We start from the raw sequence: 25,223 nt of genomic DNA on the forward strand, positions 1-25,223 counted from the left end.
TGTTGTTTTCAAAGACTTTTTAACCTACTATGTTATGACTAACATATGTAATCCACATTTGCACTTTATCTGTGCTAAACTCCACACACACCATCTCTTTGCCTCTTCACTAATTTTCCACATCTGATGAGTCTTGGCATCATTAACGACTGCATCCAACATAAAGTGACTGGCAAACATCGGCTCTTTTGGCAATATTCCACCCTCTAAGTCAGCATGGCATCTTCCTATTTCTCTGTCCCTCACTCTTCAGTCAGACACGAACACTTCACTCTGCAAGCATTTTAATTCCAGGTTTATTGATCTCCTTGCATTTAAGTTCCACAGCCGCCACAGTGGAATTCAAACTCAAGTCCCTGTATCCATGCTCCAGGCATGTGGAGTTGGGTGATTTAACTAAGGTGCTGCCATCCTGCAACTGGTCAACACTTCAGTGATTTGTAATTCAGGAGATACCTCTCTGCTACAAGCTGCTGCTGACTTGTGCATCAATAATGCTGAGCACTGTTCTCTTGTTGTTATTTCCACAGCAAAACATAGGCCAACATAAATGAAAACAAAGATTAATAGGTTGCAATAGATTGTCTTAACCACATCAACATTGGAATTGTGTGTTAACCTGCAAACACATTGGTGAGACCAACATATGTAATGATACAGTTATTACACTTTGCCCTTCAGAGATCATTTATTGGCTAGAAACTGTGTAGTGGAGAATGATTAATTTTGAAATTTAAATCCAATTCCGGCCGCTGTCTGTAAGGAGTTTGTACGTTCTCCCCGTGTCTGCGTGGGTTTCCTCCGGGTGCTCCGGTTTCCTCCCACATTCCAAAGACGTATGGGTTAGGAAGTTGTGGGCATGTTATTTTGGCGCCGGAAGCGTGGCGACACTTGCGGGCTGCCCCCCAGAACACTATGCAAAAGATGCATTTCACTGTGTGTTTTCATGTACATGTGACTGATAGAGATATCTTGTCTTATCTAGATCTCTGATTATTCTTCATCATAAAGAGAGTACAATACGACGTAAATAAGTAATGCAAAGAGTCATAGACTCAGACAACATGGAAACAGGCCCTTCGGCCCAACTGGTCCATGCCAACCAAGATAGTGACATTTATGAAATTAATGCAAAGTGGATGCAGATTCACAGTGGAGTGGAGAAGAATTTTGTCTGGGGTTGAGTTATGGAGAACATGGAGGAAAGGCATTCCAATAAATGGATTCATTCCCATTCTATCCACTCCGAGTTCTAATCCATTAGTTTTCAAAGAACATGCATCATATTATCATGCAATTAATTTCTGGAATGCAGAATTATTGCAAATGGAAGCCCAATTTATTGTCTTAAATTTCCACCCTTTCTTAAGCTATAATTATATTAAATTGTACAACCAATTTTCCTCAGCCTTTCAAAGCTCCAATGTCATAACTTATGAAGTTATAACTGAGTTGACTACTGGAGACAGTTATTTGCTGTAACGAGATTCGAGATTAGTGGGAGACAAATCAAGCCATGAACCAAAAAGGTGTGGAGAGACCCTCTTTGCTCTGAGTTTCATTACAACATGGAGGATGGTCTAACTCAGCACTGGGTATTCTAACCAGCAAGCATTCCACACAAACAAATACATTTTCCCCTCCCCTGCATTTGTTTTCTCAGTTGCACTGCTGTCATGCATAAAACAAATAAATAACCATCTTAATTAGAAAACCTCATCCACTTAAAACATGGATTCACACTCAATGCATTGCAGAAGCACTGGTCCAGAGATAGGAAGTGCAGATCACCTAATTTTAGGAAGGATATGAAGATCCCAGGGAAGCTGTAGAAAGGATTCACTGCAATGGCTCTGGGAAAGCACGACTTCAGCCATGAAGTTCAGAAGAGGAGAACTGATAGAGGTGCACGCTCATAACTGGTTTAGATAGCATAAGGAGAGGAAAGCTGTGCCCAACAGAACATGGTTCAAGAATAATGGGGACACAGATCTAAAATTGTGGTGTCAAGATTCACAGTAACAATCAGAACTTTCAACGGAGAATTTGGTGGGCATTTAGTAGAGAACAATTTGCAGGTCTAAAGGGAAGAAGCAGGGGGATGTGACTGTTGGGAGCGGGTATTGACGTGACTGACTGAATGGCCTCCTTTCAGCCATAGCTGTAGGAGTATTTGATAGCTCAGTCAGCATTTGAAAAGACGTGCACTTATTCTGGCTGAGTGCCTCCAGCATAGATCCACTGAAGGTTCTTACCACCACCTCCACCTTCCTGACTCTTTCACTGCTCCCTGACCTGCAATGCATTGCCAGCACTTTCCGTATCTTTCTCCTCTTTGACTTGGAGGCCAGAGCTGGTGTAACTACACCTGTAGAGCAGGATACAATTGGTCACCATGTTGTGCCTTCCTCCTGGTTTCTATCACAGCCAGCAATATCACTAGTCTCTCACTCTGATGGAACAGAGTTACTCATATATTGGAAATGTCTATTTTTTTTAAGTTACCAGTGGTCTGAGTCACGTGGTCATACAGCGTGGAAACAGGTTCTTTGGCTCACCGAGTCTGCACCAACAATAAAGTACCCAGTCACAGTCACACTAATCCCGTTTTGCTCTCCCCACATTCACACCAACAGCACCCAGATTCTCCCACAGACCTACACGTTAGGGGCAACTTACATGGCCAATTAACCTACCAATACACATGTTTTTAGGATGTGGGGAGGAAACCAGAGCACCCAGAGGAAACCCACAAGGTCACAGAGAGAGTGAGCAAACTCCACACAGGCAGCACCAAAGATCAGGATTGAACCCGGGTCACTGGAGCTGAGGCAGTGGCTTTACCAGCTGCACACTGTGCTGCTCCAGATTCAGATTCTGCAAATATACATTCATCAACAAATTAATATATTTCATTTTCAATGTGGGTCACACAATGCAAATTGAAATGGTTCTAACATGAGTTAATGCGGATAAAACTTGTCATTCATCCTTAGTGACATATCTGCTTTGGCCATTGTGAAAGGAGGAAAGGCTTTAATATCAATAGAGGTTTATAAGTAGAATATACAATGGCTTTATTTGAACCTGAACTTAAAAGAACAATGCAAAGATGAAGTTTTTTAAAATGATTTTCCCATCATTATACAGTTTTGGTCTAGAAAAACTAACATTGCCAGAATGTTTCCAAAACCTCTACATTGGATGATGTTTTAAAGTCAGTTGACATTATTTTACATAAATAAGGATATATAATAGTAAATATAACAATAAATACAAAAAACATAAATAAGAGACCAAATTAATGGAAACGACCAATGACCAATTTAATCTTGGAGTGGACTGTTTTAATCTCATTTTCTCAAAGAACTCCCATATTTCTAAAAGCGCAGTGTTCACCAGATGTCGTCTCACACTGATTAATGAACTTGTGAGCATATGCAGAGTTTGTGCGTTAGAACTGCGAGAGTGCGATGTATGATTTTTTTTAAACACTCAACACATATATGCAATTACTTGCTCATCACTCACAGATTGGTGCATTTAACATAGTAACAACATCCATGCTAACATAAACATAGACTTGAATGATATCCTTACCCAAGGAAACTCCTACTCAGGTCCCGGCATTAGGAGAGAAAGAAAAAAAAACAATCAGTTATAAGTCGAAATGAACAGCAGAAAAGTGATCACTTTCTTTAATTCTTAATTACTTTTGGGGTTGGGTGAGACCTTGGTTGCGATCACTGGTCTTTTAATCTCAGGGCTTGTATTTGAAGACAATCCAGATGGATGAGAAGGAAACCTCCTGTCCTTCACCTGAGGTTCAGTGGGTTTGCGCAGAATATGCAAGAGCGCTGCTTGGAATTCAACACTGCATTGTAAACAGTTCTTGGAAAGACACAGGGTTAGCTAGCTGGGGGCTTGAGGAAGCACAAGCACATCACCTTCACCTGCCTGACCCTCAGCACCGGCATGGTCAATGCCACAGTCACACCACTCGGTCCTCAATTTGATCACCACAGAGTTTTTTTTCCCCTGAAACAATTCAAACCATCCAAATGATTGATCACAACGTTTCTGTATCAAAATAATTCAAAGGATCAGAGAATCATTTTGCACAGAAGGAAGCCATTTAGCCCACTGAGTCCGTGCTCTCTTCTGTCGGAACAATCTCATCAGTCCCATTCCCTGGCTCTTTCCTCAACGCCCTACAAACCGTCATCTCAACATCAACAAACAATCTGCTGGAGGAACTCAGCGGGTCGATCAGCACCTTTGAGGGGACAGTTTCGGGTTGGAACCCTGCATCAGAACGGAGGACGGAGAGAGGAGATGGCCGGTACAGAGGGGAGGGGGGGGGTGGGGTGGAACAGTAGGTAACTGGTGGATTGAGGATGGGTGAAGGATGGGGGACAGGTAGAGGAGGGGCAGGGGAAAGGGGAGGGTGAGGGGTGGTGTTGAGATACAGAGGTAGGTGGGTGATAGATGGAGGTGGACAAAAACGAACAGGCAGAGCACGGCGAGGGGAGGGGAAGGAGAAGGTGGAGACGACGGCTGGAGGGTGATGAGCAGGAACACAAAGGCTACCAGCGCTGGAAGCTAATCAGTAAGGAGGGCGATCGTGGGAGTCGTCAGGGGAGAGGTGTGCAGGTGGATCCAGATGAGGGAGGGGGGTGGGTGGAAGAGGGAAGCCGGTGGCGATGATTCTCTCGACTGCCTTTCCAATTCTCCTCTGAAGACAATGATTTATTTTGCCAGTGGACACAAGATCCAAACTTGCCTGTGTAAGATGCTTTTCCCACATTCCTGTCATAACTTTCGATTGCGAAGCAACATCTATGATACTACCCCCTGCTTCTTTTTCCCTTGTCCCACTGGCCTCCGTCACTCCATCTCTTTCCCCTCCCCACCTCATACACTCCTCCCTCTGGTTCCCCTCCCCACCTCCCTCCCTTTATTCTATGGTCAGATTCCATCTTCTACAGCCCTTTGTCACCTCCACATCTCACCTCCCAGCTTCTGACATCACTCCCGCTCTCCCCCCCCCCCACCCCGCCTCACCTGCCTATCACCCCCCCTCCCCCGGATCCACCAATCACCCGCCAGCTCTTGCTCCACCCCTCCCCCCCCCCCCACCTTTTTACACGGGCCATCTCCCCTCCTTTTCAGTCCTGATGAAGGGTCTCTGCTCAAAACGTCCACTGTCCATTTCCCTCCACAGACGCTGCCTGACCCGCTGAGTTCCTGCAGCTTTGTGCATTGCTCTGTACTATTTGCAGCGTGTAAGGAGATGAGGTATATACAGGGGGTGAGGGGACAGAAGGATGATTGAAACAAGGTCACTAACAGCTGTGATGCAGCGTAAGAAGGCGACAAAAAGGAAAAGTAAGCAAAGCACTGGGGTCTGTGCCTGGAGGGGCAGAACTGACTAGCAGGCAAGCCGTGCCAAACTTCCCCTGCTTTCCTTTTTATGCAGTTCGGATACAGAGCAATCGTGATCTGCTGGAATGATACCAGATGTGTAGAGTACTGCACCATGCAGTGTTCTTCCTGAAAGCAGAAGGCAGGTGAGTGATCTAATAGCAGAGCATCAGATTATAAAAGGGTCTGATGGGACGATTTGCAAGCAAGACCATAGTCAATGCAAAACCCACTCTCCCCATGTTTAAAATTCATAAATATATTAAGGCAGCAGATAGACAAACAGGTTTTTAAATGGGATCTTTGCTGCAAATCAAAATAAGGCTAAGCACAAAAATGCAGCAAGGCATTTTAAACAAAAATGAAAGCGTGTGGTTAAATTTGCTGGTCTCGCCAGGTTCTGACCTGTGCAGACCAGGAAAAGCCCAATGCAGAGATGGAGGAGTGATCCAGTTTCCATCGGACCCAGGAAAGGAATCAAATACCCAGGATTCAAGATGTATTCACTAACTTCTGCTGGACAGAGAAGCCTAAAAATTGGATTCCCCCCACTGTTTGGTGCACTAAGTGTGTGCAAAGGTTGGCCCTAACACCAAGTCATCTTGAGATGAGGCCATTTTTGCTTCAGAAAACACTTTCATTGTTTTTATGATTGATGAGAGTTGGGCAGTGAATGTTGTCTACATGGACTTTAGTAAAGAATTGACAAGATCTCTCATGGTAGGCTGGTTCAGAGGGCTAAGGCATAAGAGATCTACACAAAACACTCGATCGGGGCATTGAGTATAAAATTTGGGAGATCAATGTTGTAGCTGTATAAAACTTTGATTAGGCCTAAATGGAAAATTATGTGCAGTTCGGGTCACCCCATTACAGGAAGAATGTGGAGGCTTTGGAGAGGGTGCAGAAGGGGTTCACCAGGAGGCTGCCTGGATTAGAGAGTATTAGTTATAAGGAGAGGTTGGGTACACTTGGATTATTTTCTCTGGAGTGTTGGAGGCTGAGGGGCGACCTGATAAGAAGTATATAAAATTTTGAGAGGCATAGATAGGGTAGATAGAGTCTTTCGTCCAGGGTGGAAGCTTCAAATATTAGAGGGCATAACTTTTAAGGTGAGAAGGGGAAAGTTTAAAATATATTTATGAGTCCAGTTTTTTTTACACAGAGACTGGAAAGTGCCTGGAACATGCTGCCAGGGGAAGTGGTGGAAGCAACATTTAAGAGGCATTTAGACAGACACATGGACAGGCAGGGAATGGAGGGGTACGGACTATGTGCAGGCAGATGGGGTTAGTTTAAATTGGCATCATGGTCGGCACAGACATGGTGGGCTGAAGGGCCTGTTCCTGTGCTGGACTGTTCTATTCTATCATTTAGTCCCTTTGAGAGATGTTAAACCCCGATCAGCACGTTTCACACACACGGCTGCTTTCAAGGCAGACAGCAGCAGTAACACTGGCTCGCTGACCTTTGATAAATGGGTTGGAGCTGTTAACGTGACCTCTCCATGGCCCACCTTAGGCTACATGGAAACGAGGTCAAACGCGGAGGGTGAAAGGTAACTTTGGGGGGATGTATGGGAGGGGGTGACGACACATGGGTTTCCGGGGAGACCCACCCAAGGATGGAGTGAACTGAGTGGTCCTGAGTGGCAGCACCTGGGTCACAGTATCTGGAGGGAATGTGAACAGCAGTTATTAGTTCACAGAGGCCCTGAGCCATACTGAGGCCTTCCATAGAAATAAAGAGCACGGGAGATAACTTTCAACATATAAGACAATATCCAAGTGGGACATTTTAAACACGCAGCTTCCATTATTTATGGCGTGATGTACACCATCAAACCATGTGTTCATAACACAGGTCGTAAACTTGATCTGGTAATGTGCTGCAGGCAACGATGATGTCATCACATGCACAAAATACATTGAGGATGTGACATTGGTTTTCGGGTGAATTGTGACTGGAAGTACTTCCTAACGGGTGGAACTACAAACACGACAAAATGTGCCCCCAGCCACATGTCATGTGCTATTTACACATGAAAAACTGTGGGCAAATGGATTTCCCCTGATCCAATTTTGAGGCCAGAGCGAGGGAAGAATGGAGACTGGTTGAACATAGAACATAGAACAGTACAGCACAGAACAGGCCCTTTGGCCCACAATTTTGTGCCGACATAGCTAATCCCTTTTACCTGCAGAAATCCCATATTCCTCCATTTTCTTGTCATTCATGTGCCCATCTAAGCCCCTCTTAAAAGCACCAGTGAATTTGCCTTCACCACCCTATCAGGCAACGCATACCAGGCATCCACCACTCTCTCAGTAAAAAACGTGCCCCCGAAGTCTGTTCTGATCCTACCCCCTCTCACCTTAAATGCATGCCCTCTGGTATTGGATTGCTCAATAAATGGGAAAAGGTATTGCTTGTCCACCCTATCTATGTCCCTCATAATTTTATACACTTCCAACAGATCACCCCTCAGCCTCATAAGTGGAGAGCACTCCATCGCACTCCTCACTTGTGCCTTGCAGAAGATTAAAAGCATTTGGGACGAGGGGGGTCCTTTGTCAAGGGACACTTGCAGCTCTTGTAGTCACAACATTTCTGTGACTTGTTCAGTTGAATTTACGGTCAATATTATCAGGAGGATGATGGTGGAAAATGTGATGGTCATGAAATTGAACATCAAAGGTAGATGGCTAGACTCTCTCTTGCTGGAGAACATTATTAACTGACACATTTGTAATGCAAATGTTACTTGCCACTTACTGTATACTGTATAAGCCCACACCTTCACTTGTTTGGCATTAAATAGCCTGTGATTACTCCCTGTCACTCTGAAGAACAACCTTGGGGCTGTGTCTATAGACACACTCTCCAGATAATGCAAAACTCAGGGAAGTGAAGAGGAACAAATTGACAGTGTGACTACAACAAATGCAGTTCATTTTGATTGAACGATGTTGAACCAAGATGCAACCCCACTACACAACAGCCCTCAGCTACAATAGCAGAATGTGACAATATGGCCAAAAGCTGGGGGAATCTTAACTTCGATTCACCAAAGCACAACACAATAAAGCTGCTTCAATAAAAACTGCAAACTGCTTATAATGAAAAAATTCATAAAAATATTGCCAAGCTGCACATAATAAACAGAGCAATTTATTTATGACTTGCATGTGATTGTGCTGGAGTATTTGCAAAAAGTCTCTGAAGGAACAGAGAAATTGTGTGGGGATATACCTGCATCATTGTGGAATTGAATTTTTATATTAAGCAATCTCTATTTATCCAGAAGCTGACTTTTGCCCCCAGCTGTGTGAGATAGTCAGGAATGCAACCACTTTGTGGTTCTGTATCAACTCCACATTCTAGTACCCAAGGTCAGATTTGCAAACCAAATGGTCATCTGAAAATGATTACTTTCATTTATGAACAGAACAAAACAGTGCAGCACAGAACAGGCCCTTCGGCCCACAATGTTGTGCCGACATAGCTATTCCCTCCTGCCTATAGAATACCCATATCCCTCCATTTTCCTCTCATTCATGTGCCCATCCAAGCCCCTCTTAAAAGCTCCCAGTGAATTTGCCTCCACCACCCTCAGGCAACGTATTCCCAGTAAAAAGCATACCCCTCATGTCTGTTCTGAACCCACCCCCTCTCACCTTAAATGCATGCCCTGGTACTGGATCGCTCAATAATGGGAAAAAGATATTGCTTGTCCACCCTATCTATGCCCCTCATAACTTTATACACTTCCAACAGATCACCCCTCTGCCGCTCCAGAGAAAAGAGCCCAAGTTTGTCCAGCTGCTCCTGACAGCACATGCCCTCTAATCCAGGCAGCATTCTTCCTCAACTCTGTACAACGATAACCATCTTTCATTCAATTCTTCAATATTTCTTCATTTCTCACAAGCCCAAACAATGGCTGCAAATTGACTGGCTACTGAATATGTTTAGATTTCATGTAGCCTTCACCGATCTGTGCTGATGGCACAGAGCTAATTTTGATATGGTGCTTGAATTAATCCTACTGTGTGGTTGACAAATGATGGCTTGGCAAATCATAGAGTCATACAGCACAGAAACAGGCCCTTTGGCCCACCGAGTCCATTCCGACCACCAATTATCCAACTGCACTAATCCCATTTACCAGCACTTTGGTGATTCAAGTGCTCGCTTAGATACTTGTTAAATGTTGCAAGAGTATCTGCCTCCGCCACCTACTCAGACAGTGTGTTCCAGCTTCCAACCACACAGTGTCTCACCATGGCAAAGAAAGCCAAAAGTTGCTGCAGTTGGAGAGAGGAAATCAGGGAAGGTGACAAACCGGCTGCCCAAGGTAAGCTGGGAATATTTACTGGGCTTACTCCTCTTTCCTCAGTTTTCCACTGCACCCTGGATCAGCTTCAGTGGGAACTCAATCTGGACACATGCCAAATAATTGTCAGATTCGCCATCAGAAGTCAGAAGGAATGCATTAGCAAACCTTTGTTCCTTATTTTAAAAACTGTATCACTGCTGGAAAGGTTCTGCTGTGGACAGGGCTGCTCATTCAGATTTGTCATGAGGCATCGCACAATTTGCCTTCCTGATGTACGTCAACTCAGGGGTTCCCAGATGCTCTGTTCCCTGTCTCCTTCTACCTCAGCTTCAACAGGTTCCTTCTCCATATCAGCAATCTCCTTCACTCAGCATCCAGCCTCATCTATTCTTTTATTTATGATTCCTTTCATCAGCTTGGCTCAGATAAAATGTGCTCATTGCTCGGGACCATTCCTTTCTTTGCTGATTGAGTGAATCTTGCTCATTGCTGCTCTCCAATCTAACTCGTTCCCTCTGGACCTCAAAAGAGAGGAAGCTCTCACCTCTCCCTGTGTTCATTTCCTTCCACAAGCCACCCATACTTATAATCCCTCGCTGGTATCATCTACACGAGTCACTTCCCCACTGTGCTATGTTTTGTAACTTGGTGGTGTCCTGACTGACTTTATGCCGAGATTTCATAAATCTAAAAAATAGTACCCATTTACTTTGCATTGTCTCAATGACAAGTGGCAGCTTTGATCAATCTTATACTGAGACAAATTATTTCTTGTCAAAGTGTGGAAGGATCGATTGATCTATTGTGAAACAACAGGTGGTAGAGATTGTATGAAAAACACGATGATGCTGGAGGAACTCAGCAGGCCAGGCAGCATCTATGGAGAAAAGCAAGCCGTCAATGTTTCAGGTCAGGACCCTTCTTGAATCCTGATGAAGGGTCCTGACCCAAAACGTTGACCGCCTGCTTTTCTCCATGGGCGCTGCCTGGCCTGTTGAGTTCCTACATCATCATAGTGTTTTTTATCTGGATTCCAACACCTGCAGTCCGTTGTTTCTCTGGTAGACACTGTATCATCATTTCAAGTCACCTTTATTGAAATAAAATCAGACCCATTTTAGACTTTTGCACGTTTTTCTCATTTCATTGCAACTCAAAAGATTAGGGTCTTACCTCAGTTCTTTACTCGACAATAGTTGCATTCAACTTCCAGTATAAAAAGCAATGGATTTTCCAGAATGATTACAAGCCAATAAAATGCAGGCATAAATTCCAATGGCTCACAGGGGAACCTGAAGCTCACGGGGTACAGCACACGGGGGAACCTACAGCACAGGGGAACCTACAGCTCACAGGGGAACCTACAGCTCACGGGGTACAGTACAGGTGAACCTACAGCACAGGGGAACCTACAGCTCATGGGGTACAGCACAGGCAAACCTACAGCTCACAGGGTACAGCACAGGGGAACCTACAGCTCACGGGGTACAGTACAGGGGAACCTACAGCTCACGGGGGAATCTACTGCTCACGGGGTACAGCACAGGGGAACCTACAGCTCAGAGGGTACAGCACAGGGGAACCTACAGCTCACGGGGTACAGCACAGGCGAACCTACTGCTCACGGGGTACAGCACAGGCGAACCTACTGCTCACAGGGTACAGCACAGGGGAACCTACAGCTCATTGGGGAACCTACAGCTCACAGGAGAACCTACAGCTCACAGGGTACAGCACAGGCGAACCTACAGCACAGGGGTACCTACAGCTCATAGGGTACAGCACAGGCGAACCTACAGCTCATGGAGTACAGCACAGGCGAACCTAGAGCTCACGGGGTACAGCACAGACAGGTGAATGGTGAAATGTCCAGATGTTACTCACGTGAAGGCAAAGGCCACCAGAGCTCCGCTGACAACGATGAAATCCAGAATGTTCCAAAGATCTCGAAAATAAGAGCCAGGATGAAGTATCAGACCTAAATTAATCATCTTGTGAAGGAAAATGAGGTAAACAAAAATTAATTTGTAAGTATGAAAAATACAACTTGGTTGTCATTCCTGTCTCATCATAGACTCCTGTACAAAGCTTCTGTGGATATTAAAAACTATGGAATGGAAATTTGATTGAAAACAGTGCATGAGTCAAGTATTGTCTCACCACTGGCTCAGGAGATCTCAGGGATTCTGCTGGCTTCAATCAACCTATTCATTGGCTGTCGGCCTCTTTATTGGGGTTTGCAGAGAGTGGGTCAGGAAACTGGGAATCTTTGACTACGTTCAAAGGGGGACGAATCTTCTGCAAAGGGATGTGCACTTTGATTGCAGACACTGGGGAAAGTTCTTGAATTGAAAGGAAATGTTCAGGAGGAGGGCATCCAGAGTCTTTGTTGCCGTGGGATCTTCAAGTGAATCTGTGGGCCTGTGAATTCATTCTACAGTTCTGTAACATGATTACAGACGGCCTGCGAGGCTTCAGCCCAAGACCATGAATGTGTTTCTTGCATGCAGTCACCAGGAACCCCAGAACATCCTGCATCTTTCTGAGCACTTAAAAATTCCCAGAAGTTTGGAAACTGAAGCACGCAACAGGAAGGTTTGAAGGGCTGTTTACAAAGTCAAAGAACGAGCACATATGGTTTGAGGAATTAGCAGCACACAATTATGAATCAATCTTTTAAAATTCATGCTTTTTAACCAAAATAATCACATTTAAAGTTTTATTTAATTTACTTGTCCCAGATGCACAAATTAATGACAGTGCAGGGCTCATTAGATGCAAATATCCAGCCCAATTTGACTGGCAGATACCCTTATTAATCACAAAATATATTGATTTCAAAATGTTTATTTCACCAAGTCAGTACAAATATGATTAAACACAGGCTTCTTCTCTTTAAATAATAGTCATGCATTAAATTTATGAAGAATTTATGGGAATGTTTACCTTAATCACCATTTCGAAGGTAAAGACCCCCGTGAACACATAGTCCAAGTACTTCAGAACCTAAACAATAAAGATTTTTTATTTCAGTCTGAGTGTCCATTGGACAGCTGTTTTCAAAGTCCCCCCTGCACAGTGCTTCATCTAAGTACTTGCAGCAATTAAAATGGTGTGTTCGTGTAAGTCAGAAAAAGCACACAGTGGATTACAGGGTGGTTCTAGGACAAAAAGATAAAAACAGGAAAAATATCGACAGTTAAATGGTAAGGCTGAGTATTATGTCATTGGTTCAGGGGACAGCTTCAGAAAAGAGAACCGTCAAATGACATCAAAAGGACACACACCAAATTAACAAACACGATGATGCTAGAGGAACTCAGCAGGCCAGGCAGCATCCGTGGAGAAAAGTAGGCGGTCAACAGTTCGGGTCAGGACCCTTCTTCTGCTTTTCTCCAGGAATGCTGCCTGGCCTGCTGAGTTCCTCCAGCATCATCGTGTTTTTCATCCAGATTCCAGCATCTGCAGTCCTTTGTTTCTCCAAATTAACAAACGTCTTGAACTGTTGCCTGGTTATCCTAATTACAGGCAGGATCATTTGTCACATTATGATAGTAATATTTAGTTTCTGTACGAACTGTCTTTACATGCCAGATGTACCTGCACTGTTGAACTGCCCGGCCAGTTAACGCTGCTTGAGGGAAACCGGCATGAAGGTATCAGTTGCCCATTTTCAACTGCTGAATCTTACCTTCATTCAATAAACAATACAAATGGGATGGGAGTACAAGTGATGGCCAATTCCATCGCAGATCTTTCTCAATCTGAGAATTAGGACCATCCTTTACACTAATGCACCATTTCCCCTACTTAATCTTCTGTGGGGAGTTTACAATCACAAAATGTCAAAGATTAGACAGAGCACTCTGAACCTCAGCTGTAATCAAGCAAAATACCCAGCTAATTATAGTATTATAACAATTAACGTTATTTCAATCACTCAGTCGCCAGTCTGTGAGTGACACTTCTCTGCTCCACCAGGATTTGAAGCTTCATGTTTCACAGAACATTTAATAATCAAATGCCCACTTTCACCTCTGGAACATTTGGTTGCTTTCTTAATCATCAACTCAGATGGATTTTAAAGCAGTTAATTATCACAACATTGCCCTTCATAATAAATTAATTCCACATATTTATTACGCAGAGAAAAAAAATCTCTGCTTCAGACTGCAGTGCACTAATATCTTTATCTTAAACAATCTATTAGCATTTTCCGATTTTGATTAGTCATAGATTAATACAAGTGTTTAATGACGGGACATATTATAGGTAAAATGTTGATAATTTTCCATTGTACATTGCTGCTAGTTATTAATAAAAGTTGCTTCATTACCCACAACAACTGGATTCATTTTTGAATCTTAAAAGTATGTGTTGGTTGAAATGGAAAATATTACGGAAATAGAACAGTGAGCAATAGGAGCTGTGTACACATCTATTAGGGTGGGATCTGCATTTGGGCCGCAGTCAGCAACATGTGGGGTGGCACGGTAGCGTAGCGGTTAGCGCGACGCTATTACAGCGCCAGCGATCGGGGTTCAATTCCCATCGCTGTCTGTAAGGAGTTTGTACGTTCTCCCGTGTCTGCGTGGGTTTCCTCCGGGTGCTCCGGTTTCCTCCCACATTGCAAAGACGTACAGGTAGGTTAATTTGGGGTAAAATGGGTGGCGTGGACTTGTTGGGCCGGAAGGGCCTGTTACCACGCTGTAAATAAAAATTTAAAAAAATTTAAAACATGGCAGAAATGTGCTGGGATTTCTGAAGTGAGCTTAATGTTCAGGCTTCTGCTCAAGCTGCCCTGCTTTGTACAAATCCTCCAACAGATCTGCATTTAATGACATAATTAAACACAATTGCCAATTTGTTCTCCTTGTGTTAAAAATATAAATGATATATATTTATTCACTTTATAAATGTAGCTGAAAATGGACTCATAAACAACTTTAAAAAGAACATCAGGTCCACCACTTGTAAGCAAACCAGAATTTAAATAATTGAAAGATTAATATATTAAACTTTAATTTTAATATATTAAATTTTAATTAATTAAATTAATATATTAATTTTAATATATTAAAAGATTGGTGTTCACTAGGCGATACCATGGTTAAAAGCTGTTAAGAATAATTTAAAACTGGATTACTTTGAGGAGGCTTGGCAAGTGGTAGCAAACAGCAGAAACTTGCCATGCTATTATTACTGCTACAGGGAGCCTAGGTTGTCTTTTGGGCATGGCTAGCTTCTAACACAATGAAGTTACACTTAATGCAACTTGTGATGCAAATTCCATGATTGTTTTAACCAGCTGGGCTGATTTCTGGCAAATTGAACCTTTTTTTAACTGGAAACACAAATGTAACAATATTACCAAGGCAGACAAAGCAAAGCCCTTCTTGACCATGTACAGTAACTGTTGTATTTCATGAGAAGTCAACCCGTATTCTTGGCTTCACTGCATTCATTAATTCAAACCTATGCATCACCCTAGTAGAAGTCAACATTTATTGAAAAGTACGCAGGAAAATTGATGTACCATATTTGCGGTTTTTGAAACTGACTACTTGTTGTGCCATTTTTAATTTATGGAATTAACGTTACGGTTCCATTTGGTTAAAGTACATTTTAAACAGTATTTGAAGCTGAACTAGTTGCTTGAGGTCCCTGTAATGCTTTGTGACAGTTGTTGATTAGCTGTTGCACCAACTTACATTGTTTCTGGGTGAGTCAGCCTGGACGGGATCCTCTGCTGCCAGAGCTATGCTGCTCATCGCTATCACCAGCAAGATGCACATCTCAAAATATCGGAGGTTGACAATGTAATGGCATGCTCTGCGAACACTAAAAAGAAAAGTAAATGTCAGAATCGAATAGGAATATCAAAAGCTAAAACCATAAGCAAGTATTCTGATGTTCTTTGGAACTGTATAACGATGACAGGTATCTCCTTTCATTCTAGGTCAGTCAGCACTTTCTTTCCTCTCTTTTCTTCCAAAACCTCATGCTACAGTTTGACTTTGTGGAGATGACATCCCGTTACATACTAACCAGTCAGCTCCATGGATACTCCATTTGGGGATCCATTCACGTTCATACTAAACTCTAATGTGGGAATTATAAGCAACCATGCACACGGTGTTACAGTAAACCATTAAAGCCACAGTTTGTACCTCTTAACCTAGATTAATAACTAAGCAGTTTTTGCTCTCTGTAGAAATGTTTCCAGCCCCATTGGAAAGGGATACATCCCTCTCCTGTGGCAGAATCAGTGTCGTATTGCTTCAACACTTCTTCTGAATGCTCACTTTACACTCTATAATAATAATATATATCTGAGGTTTTGGAAAACTCTGTAATATCAAAAGTCACCATTTTCCATATAACATACCTTGGGACATTTTTACCTTGGCCAACCTCAAAGCAGTCAAATAAGTGATCACATGATCCATGTTGCCTTCACATGATCTCAAGAAGGCAACATTCATCATCGTAGATCCTCACCATCCGGGCCATGCCATCTTCTCGCAGCTCCCATCGGGCAGGAGGTACAGAAGCCTGAAGTCCCACACCACCAGGTTCAAGAACAGCTACTTCCCTTCAACCATTTGGTTCTTGAACCAACCGGCACAACCCTAATCACTACCTCAGTAGAGCAACACCATGACCACTTTGATCACTTTGCACCGAAATGGACTTTGTTTCTTTTTTGTTCTAATTGTGTTCTTTCTTTTAAAAATTGTGCGTAATTTATGTTTAATTCATGCTTTTCATGTGAATGCTGCTTATCTGATGCTATGTGCCTGTGATGCTGCTGCAAGTAAGTTTTACATTGCACCTGTGCACACATGGACTTGTGCAGATGACAATAAACTCGACTTTTTGAACTGTGCCCTTTTCTGAGTACACCATAAACTGCTTTCTGTGGGCTCACCCACCAAAAAACTCAACTGAGTCCTCCAAACCAAGGCTGTGTGCAGACTGCATAACCATGGAACCACTCTTTCATATATCGATGACTTTTGAGGCTTTTTTATGACTCGTAGTCACCTCCACAATTATTTGCATTAACTGCTGAACCACAATGTGTTTCTCCTTTATGAGCTGCTAGTTGGATATAAACAGTGCAGGGGGCTCACACTGGTCCTGATCTCTCATGACATTAGGATGAAGCTGTTTAGCAGCACAGCTTGGCACCAAAGTCACTGGAAGGAGCAGGGAACATGAATTCGGTGCAGGAGGTGCACCAGGTTGAATGGGCACAGGTTTATAACACAGAGACACAAGAAATTCTGCAGCTGCTGGAATCTGGAGCAATACGCAAAAAGTGCTGGAGGAACTCAGCAGGTCAGGCAGCATCCATGGAGGTTTATAATACATCACCTTCCTACTGCTCACTTCCAGGGGCTAACTAAATTCACACCCACCTTGTGGCACAATGGCATAGCTAGTACAACCCCTGCCTTACAAACCCAGCAATCCTGACTTTTGGTGCTGTCAGTGTGGAGTTTGCACGTTCTCCCTGTGACCACTCTGGGTGCTCTGGTTCCCGGAGACACATGGATTGGCGGGTTAGTTAGCTGCTCTAAACTGCCCTGCAGTCTAGGTGCGTGGTAGGATCTGCGGAGAGCTGATGGGAATGTGGGGAGAGCAGGTCACAAGGAGGTGAACCCTCCCCAGTTCCTCAACAACTGAACACTGGGAATTTCTCAGTAGCTGGTCCAGAAGCCCAGCTTTTGTTTGGCTTGGTGCTATCCATCAAGCAATGGGAGAACAGCGTGGCCTAGTTGTGTTTAGATTCGGGATGTGCCCACCACTTCAGGATCTGTGGTCTTCTCTCTATATAATCCAGTCTACGTGCCTCCCACCTGCACAATACTTTAGCCCAGCATGAAGAATTCAGCAGAAATAACTTTATTTATATCAACCAAACAGATGTTTTCCTTCAAGGGATTAATCTGCTAATTAGATTGATTTTATATTGTCATCTTGAACACTGGAAAGTACATCCCCGTCCACCCATGGAAGTTAAACAGTACCGCAATCTGCAGCTGAGAAAGAAATGACTGAATGTCACTTGAGAACTAGGATGGGACAAATAATCTGGAGAGGCCCCGTTCAAATGTCACCACAGTCATGCATGGGTTTGAGTTAGGAATAAAATTTAGGAATGAAAAGCTGGCATCGGTAAAAATGACCCAGGAAGGAAACCGACTGTTCATTTCCTGGTCTGGGTTACACAGGACCCCAGACCATCAGCAATGTCGACTCCTTAACTGCTGTCTGAATTAGCCAAGCAAGCCACTCAGTTGTCGCAAAACCACAGCTCACCATCGCTCTTCCCTGGGCAACTAGGAATGGGCAATAAATGTAAGCCTTGCCAGTGAAGTGAATTAAAAATAAGTGTATGGGAAATTTGATGGCATCAAACACTGTAGATTTGAATTGGACGATGAACAGAAAGATCAGGACATTGTAACTGTGGCTACCCCACCCTGGACCAAATCAGTGAACAGTGAGCTTGGAAGCTTGATCTTCAGATTTTGCCAAGTTCTTAAACTAAGATTTCTTTATTAGTCACGTGTACATCGAAACACACAATGAAATGCATCATTTGCGTAGAGTGTTCTGGGGGCAGCCCGCAAGTGTCGCCACGCTTCTGGCGCCAACATAGCGTGACCACAACTTCCTAACCCATACGTCTTTTGGAATGTGGGAGGAAACCAGAGCACCCGGAGGAAACCCACGCAGACACAGGGAGAATGTTCAAACTCCTTACAGACAGCGGCGGGAATTGAACTCAGGTCGCTGGCACTGTAATAGCGTTATGCTAACTGATCAAAGTATATAATGGCTGCAGAAAATTCAGGTATTTCTTCACTGGCCAATCAATCCAGGCTTACTTAAGTGCTAAATTCAGCTCTCTAAAAGAACCCAAGGAGGGAAATTTGACTTTGATTGCTGGTGCTGAACTGATGCAAGCTGCCTGGTCTCCTTTGATCTCAGCTCAACGTATTTGGTTCAATGACACCAAAGGCTACTACACCAACATGAATTTAGTTCAAGTGACCAGAGTTGAATTTCAACCCGATAATATTCTGTGCCCTCTGAAAGATTATGAAGAATAACGTTTGTACAATTCTGACAAAGATGTTTACTTGATGTGGAGCAGAGTTCTGCCTAACTTACCAGCACAAAGTTGGACCACAAAACACCAGTCTGTTCACCATTACCATAACATTCTAACCTTAAACATTGGTTTGCGATTAGCTTCCTGTCACTGAACCATGCATCAGAATGCTGAAACAAATTCCCATTGAAGGTCATGCTAATGAAGCCATGAATTTCAAATCAATTCTGCAAGGCTAAGTGGTATGTCAAATTATAATGGAAAGCAACCTCTGAGTGTTACTATTTATACACTCATCACTTACAGTGAGACTGACAACTCACAGTAACATGGCACTGTTAATGTAAAAATCTCATCTCAAGATGGTGAATGAAACAAAGGATCAACAAAGCTTCGTGATCTGGGATATGAATATTTCGGGTGTGACAGATGGGGGTGGAAAGGAGAAGGGGGTGTTGCACTGCAGATCGGGGAGAACATTACAGCAGTACGCAGGGGGATATCCTGGAGGGATCTGCCAATGAGATGATCTGGGCAGCATTTTGAAATAAGAAAGGGGCTTTGATAGGATTATACTGCAGACCTCCCAAAACTTCATGGGAATTAGAAGAACAGGTATGCAGGCAGATCGCTGAAAGGTGGGAAACAATTGGGTTGTAGTTGTGGGAATAATTGGGATTACCTTAGTGCAAGGGGTTTAGATGGGGTCAAATTGGTAAAACGCATTCGAGGGATTTTTGAAGCAATATATAGCAAGTCCGACTAGGGAGGGGGCTGTACTTGACCTTATCTTAGGGAACGTTGTTGGGCAAGTGATCAAAGTGTCTGTGGAGAAACCCTTTGGGGACTGTGAGCAGTTTGGCAAGCTTAGATATAGTCCTGGAAAAAGATAAGGTTGGTCCTCGAGTTAGGACCATGAATTGCAGGAAGGCAGATTTCAATAGTGTAAGTCAGGGAGAGGTAGATTGGGAGCAGCTGCTAAAGGAAAAGCAACATCTGATGTGGGAGATACTTAAACACGAGATGGTAAGAATTCAGAGTCAGATGTCCCTGTAGACAAAGATGGTAAGTTTAGAGAACCTCAGTTAATGAAGATATTGCATTTTGGGAAGACAAATGAGGGTAGGACATTCACAGTGAACGGTAGGGCCCTAGGGAGTGCTGTGGAACAGAGGGACCCAGAAGTACAAGTACACGGTTCCTTGAAAGCGGTGTCACAGGTAAACAGGGTGGTGAAGAAGGTGTTTGACACACTGGCCTTCATCAGTCAGGGCACTGTTATCAGTTATGTCGCAGTTGTACAGGACGTTGGTGAGGCCACATTTGGAGCATTGTGTTCAGTTTTGGTCACCCTGCTATAGGAAAGATGCCACTAAGCTAGAAAGAGCACAAAGGAGATTTACGAGGATGTTGCTGGGACTTGAGGGACAGAGTTATGGAGGGAAGTTGAGCAGGTTGGGACTTTTTCATTGGAGTGTAGGAGAATGAGGGGTGATCTTATAGAGGTGTATAAAATTATGAGGGGCATAGATAGGGTGAATGCACTCAGTCTTTTTCCCAGGGTTGGGGAATCAAGACTAGAGGGCATAGGCTTAAGGTGAGAGGGGAGAGATTTAACAGGAACCTTAGGGGCAACATTTTCACCCAGAGGATATGGAGTGAGCTGCCAGAGGAAGTGGTTGAGGCAGGTACATTAACAACATTTAAAAGGTCCTTGGACAGGTACATGGATAGGAAAAGTTTAGAGGGACATGGGCCAAATGCGGGCAAATGGGACTAGCTCAGATGGGAATCTTGGTCAGCGTGGACCAGTTGGGCCGAAGGGCCTGCTTCTGTGCTGTCTGACTCTATGACTCTGATTTGAAGGGTTGATCAGGAAAAAGAAGGTAGCACATGTCAGGAATCAGAAACAAGGTGTCGAACGAGTAAATTGAGGTTTATAGGGAATATAGGAGACAAGTTAAGAAAGAAATTAGAGACCAAAAAGAGGCCATGAAATGACCTTGGAAAATAGGATTAAGGAGAATCTTAAAATCCTTGGGGATAGCTAAGGAAAGAGTAAGTCCTTTAATGGACCAAAGGGGCAATTATATGTCGGTCCAAGAGATAGGAATAGGTTTGTGAATGAATACTTCTCATCGGTAATCACCAAGGAGAAAAATCTGGAGGATGGGGAGTTAGGGGAGGGGGTACACATATTCTGGAGCATGTCTGTATCAGGAAGGAGGAGATGTTCGAGATATTGGAACACATTATGGTGGATAAATCTCCAGGGCCTGACGAGATCTATCCAGGATGCTAAAGGAAGCAAGGGAGATTACTGGGACTCTGATGAGAGATTTTTGCATCTTCATTAGCCATGGATGAGGTACCAGAAGACTGGAGGACAGCAAATGTTATTTCCTTGCTCAGAAAAGACAGTAGTGCTAAGCCTGGAAACGACAGGCTGGTGAGCCTTATGTAGTGGTAGGGAGGTTGTTGGAGAAGATTCTGAAGGACTGGATTTATGATCATTTGGAAAGGCAGGGACTGATTAGGGGGAGTCAGCCTGGTTTTGTGCAGGGGAGATCACGTCTAGGTGATGCATTTTAGAAAGTCAAATAGGGGTAGGACATTTAAAGTAAATGGTAGGGCACTAAGGAATGTTGATGAATAGAGAGACCTTGGGGTTTAAGTCCGTGGATCCCTGAAAGTGGGAACGTATGTTGATATAGGGTGGTGAAGAAAGTATGTGGCATGCTTGCCTTCAAAGGTTGGGACATACAATATGAACATTGGGACATTAGGTTTCAACTTTACAAATCGCTGGTTAAACCAGTAAGGGCGTGGAGATAAGCCAGGAAACTACAGGCCAATGAGCCTCATGTCAGTAGTAAGGAAAAAATTCTTAGGGATGGGATTTCTGATTACTCGGAAAGGCAGAGACTGATCAGGGAGAGTCAGCGTGGTTTTGTGCAGTGGAAATCCTGCCTCACAGATCTGATGGCTTTTTTGAGGTGGTAACTGAGAAAATTGATGAAGGCAGAGTTGGAGACATAGTTCACATGGACTTTAGGGAGGCCTTTGACAAGGTCCCTGCTTGGTAGGCTGGTCCAGAGGGTTAAGGTATGAGAGATCAGAGGTGTGTTGGCAAATTGGATCCAAAACTGTTTGGGTGACAGGGGTGGAGGGGTGTTTTTCTGACTGGACATCTGTAACAAATGGTGTACCGCAGGATTGGTGCTGGGACCTTTGTTGTTTGTAATATATATACAAATGACTTCACAAGACAAGATCACAAGACAAGGGAGCAGAAGCAGGCCATTCGGCCCATCAAGTCTGCTCCAAGGAAAGGGAAATAGAAATGAGAAATGGGGAATGGGAAAAAAAACTATTCTAATCCCAATTTCTGGCCTTATGCCCATATCCCTTGAAATCCTGACTATTTAGATATCTATCTATCTCCTCCTTGAATGCCCCCACTGATCTGGCCTCCACTGCTGTACGTGGCAAGGAGTTCCACAAATTCACCACCCTCTGGCTAAAGAAATTTTTCCTCATCTCTGTTTTGAAACTGTACCCTCTAATTCCAAGATTGTGCCCTCTGGTCCTGAACTCACCCACCAAGGGAAACAGCCTAGCCACATTTACTCTGTCCTTTCCTATCAATATTTTAAATGTCGCTATGAGGTCCCCTCTCATTCTTCTGTACTCCAGTGAGTACAGTCCAAGAGCCGACAAACGCTCCTCATACATAAGCCCTTTCATTCCTGGAATCATCCTCATAAATCTCCTCTGAACCCTCTCCAACGTCAGCACATCCTTCCTAAGATGAGGGGGCCCAAAACTGCACACAATATTCCAAATGAGGCCTCACTAGTGCCCCGTAAAGCCTCATCAACACTTCCTTACTTTTATACACTATACCTCTCGAAATGAATGCCAACATAGCATTCGCTTTCTTTACCACCGATCCGACCTGGTGGTTAACCTTTAAGGTATCCTGCACGAGTACCCCCATGTCCCTTCGTACTTCCGTGCTTTGGATTTTCTCTCCTCCTAGATAATAATCTGCCCACTTATTTCTGCTTCCAAAGTGTACAACTGCACATTTCTCAATATTGAATCTCATCTGCCATTTCCTTGCCCATTCTCCTAAACTGTCTAGGTCCCTCTGCAACCTTCCTATCTCTTCAATACTCCCTACTCCTCCCCCTATCTTGGTGTCATCTGCAAACTTAGCCACGAAACCATTTATTCCATCATCCAAATCGTTAATGTACAAGGTAAAAAGGAGCGGTCCCAACACCGACCCCTGCGGCACACCACTAGTAACTGGTAACCAACCAGAACGAGATCCTTTTATTTCCACTCTTTGCTTCCTGTCAACCAGCCAATGATCCACCCATTCTGTTACCCTACCCGTAATTCCATGACCTCTCACCTTATTAATCAGTCTCTTGTGAGGCACCTTATCAAAGGCCTTTTGAAAGTCTAAATACACAACATCTACCGCCTCTCCCTTATCCACCTTGCCTGTGATGTCTTCAAAAAACTCCAATAGGTTGGTCAGGCAGGATCTTCCCTTCACAAAACCATGTTGGCTAGGACCTATCTTGCCTTGCGCCTCTAGGTATTCCGTAACCCCATCCTTGAGGATAGATTCCAATAACTTTCCCACCACTGACGTCAGACTAATAGGTCTGTAATTTCCTTTATGCTGCCTCCCACCTTTCTTATACGACGGAACTACATTTGCGACCCTCCAGTCCTCCGGAACCACGCCGGAATCTATGGATTTCTGGAAAATTATCGCCAATGCCTCCGCTATCTCTAAAGGCACCTCCTTCAGAACCCGGGGATGCACCTCATCCGGTCCGGGTGACTTATCAGTCTTTAGCCTATTTAGTTTTCCTAGCACCTTCTCCCTAGTAATCTTAACTGAACTCATTTCCATTTCGTGAGACTCCTGACTAACCGGCACATTGCTGATGTCCTCCACGGTGAAGACTGATGCAAAATATTCATTCAATTCCTCTGCCATCTCTCTATCGTCCATTATAATAGCTCCTGCACCGTTATCAATTGGTCCTATATCAACCCGTGTCTCTCTTTTACACCTTATATATTTAAAAAAACTCTTAGTATCCTTTCGAATGTTATCCGCCAACTTCCTTTCATAATTCATCTTTTCTTTCCTAATGACCTTCTTAGTTTCTCTCCGCAGGTTTTTAAAAGCTTCCCAGTCTTCTGTTTTCCCACTAATTTTTGCTTCTTTGTACGCCGCCCCTTTTGCTTTTATTTTAGCCTTCACCTCTCTCGTTATCCACATTTGTGCCTTTTTTCCATTCAAAACCTTCTTTTTTCTTGGAATATATCTATCCTGCAATTTCCTTATTTCTTGTAGAAATTCCTTCCATTTCTCTGCCATCCCTCCAGCCAGCTTACTCTTCCAATCAATTAGGGCCAACTCCTCTCTCATACCATTGTAATTTCCTTTGTTCCACTGAAATATCGATATACCAGTTATCAGCTTCTCCTTCTCAAACTTGAAACTGAACTCAATCATATTGTGGTCACTGGTTCCCAGTGGTTCCTTTACCTTTAGTTCCCTAATCACCTCTGGTTCATTACACAGCACCCAATCCGAAACAGCCGATCCCCTGGTGGGCTCTTCAACAAGTTGCTCTAGAAAAACGTCCCTTAGACATTCCACAAACTCCCTCCCCGAGTACTACCGCCATTCTGGATTTCCCAGTCCACCTTCATGTTAAAATCCCCCATAATTATCTTCACATTGTCACTCTGGCATGCTTTTTCTATCTCAAACTGCAACTTATTGTCCACTTGCTGACTGCTATTAGGGGGCCTATATATGACTGCTACTATTGTCCTTTTACCCTTGCTATTTCTTAGCTCCACCCATAAGGATACCACCTCCTCTGACCCAATGTCCTTCCTTTCTATTGATTTTATATCACTACTAACCATCATGGCCACACCTCCCCCTCTGCCTACCCGCCTATCCTTCCTATACACTGTGTACCCCTGGACATTCAGTTCCCAATCACATCCATCATAAAGCCATGACTCGGTGATTGCCACAATGTCGTATTTATTAACCTGTAGTTGTGCCACTAGGTCATCTACTTTATTCCTAATGCTACGTGCATTTAAATATAGTACGTTTAGTCCGGTATCTGCTATTAATTTTGTTGTACTTCTATTGTTCAGCAGATTATCCTGGCTTTCCACCTGTCTATCCTTCTTACCATCTTCACTACATACTACCTTAGACATGTTCCTATATACCTCATCCCCTATCCTAACATTCTGTATCCTAACATCCTGACT

At 43.6% G+C, this 25,223-nt stretch overlaps 1 protein-coding gene across 1 annotated transcript in view; it reads right to left on the reverse strand.

Annotated features, from left to right (window-relative positions):
• The window catches only part of cacna1ba (calcium channel, voltage-dependent, N type, alpha 1B subunit, a), a 645,315-nt gene that overhangs the window by 111,190 nt on the left and 508,902 nt on the right, over positions 1–25,223 (reverse strand). The window contains 3 exon segments of the mRNA XM_052037346.1: positions 11,648–11,754; positions 12,710–12,769; positions 15,475–15,604. Of these exon segments, the coding sequence (XP_051893306.1) occupies positions 11,648–11,754; positions 12,710–12,769; positions 15,475–15,604 (297 nt within the window).

This window comes from Pristis pectinata, chromosome 23 (assembly GCF_009764475.1).
Source record: "Pristis pectinata isolate sPriPec2 chromosome 23, sPriPec2.1.pri, whole genome shotgun sequence".
NCBI classification, from domain to species: domain Eukaryota; kingdom Metazoa; phylum Chordata; class Chondrichthyes; order Rhinopristiformes; family Pristidae; genus Pristis; species Pristis pectinata.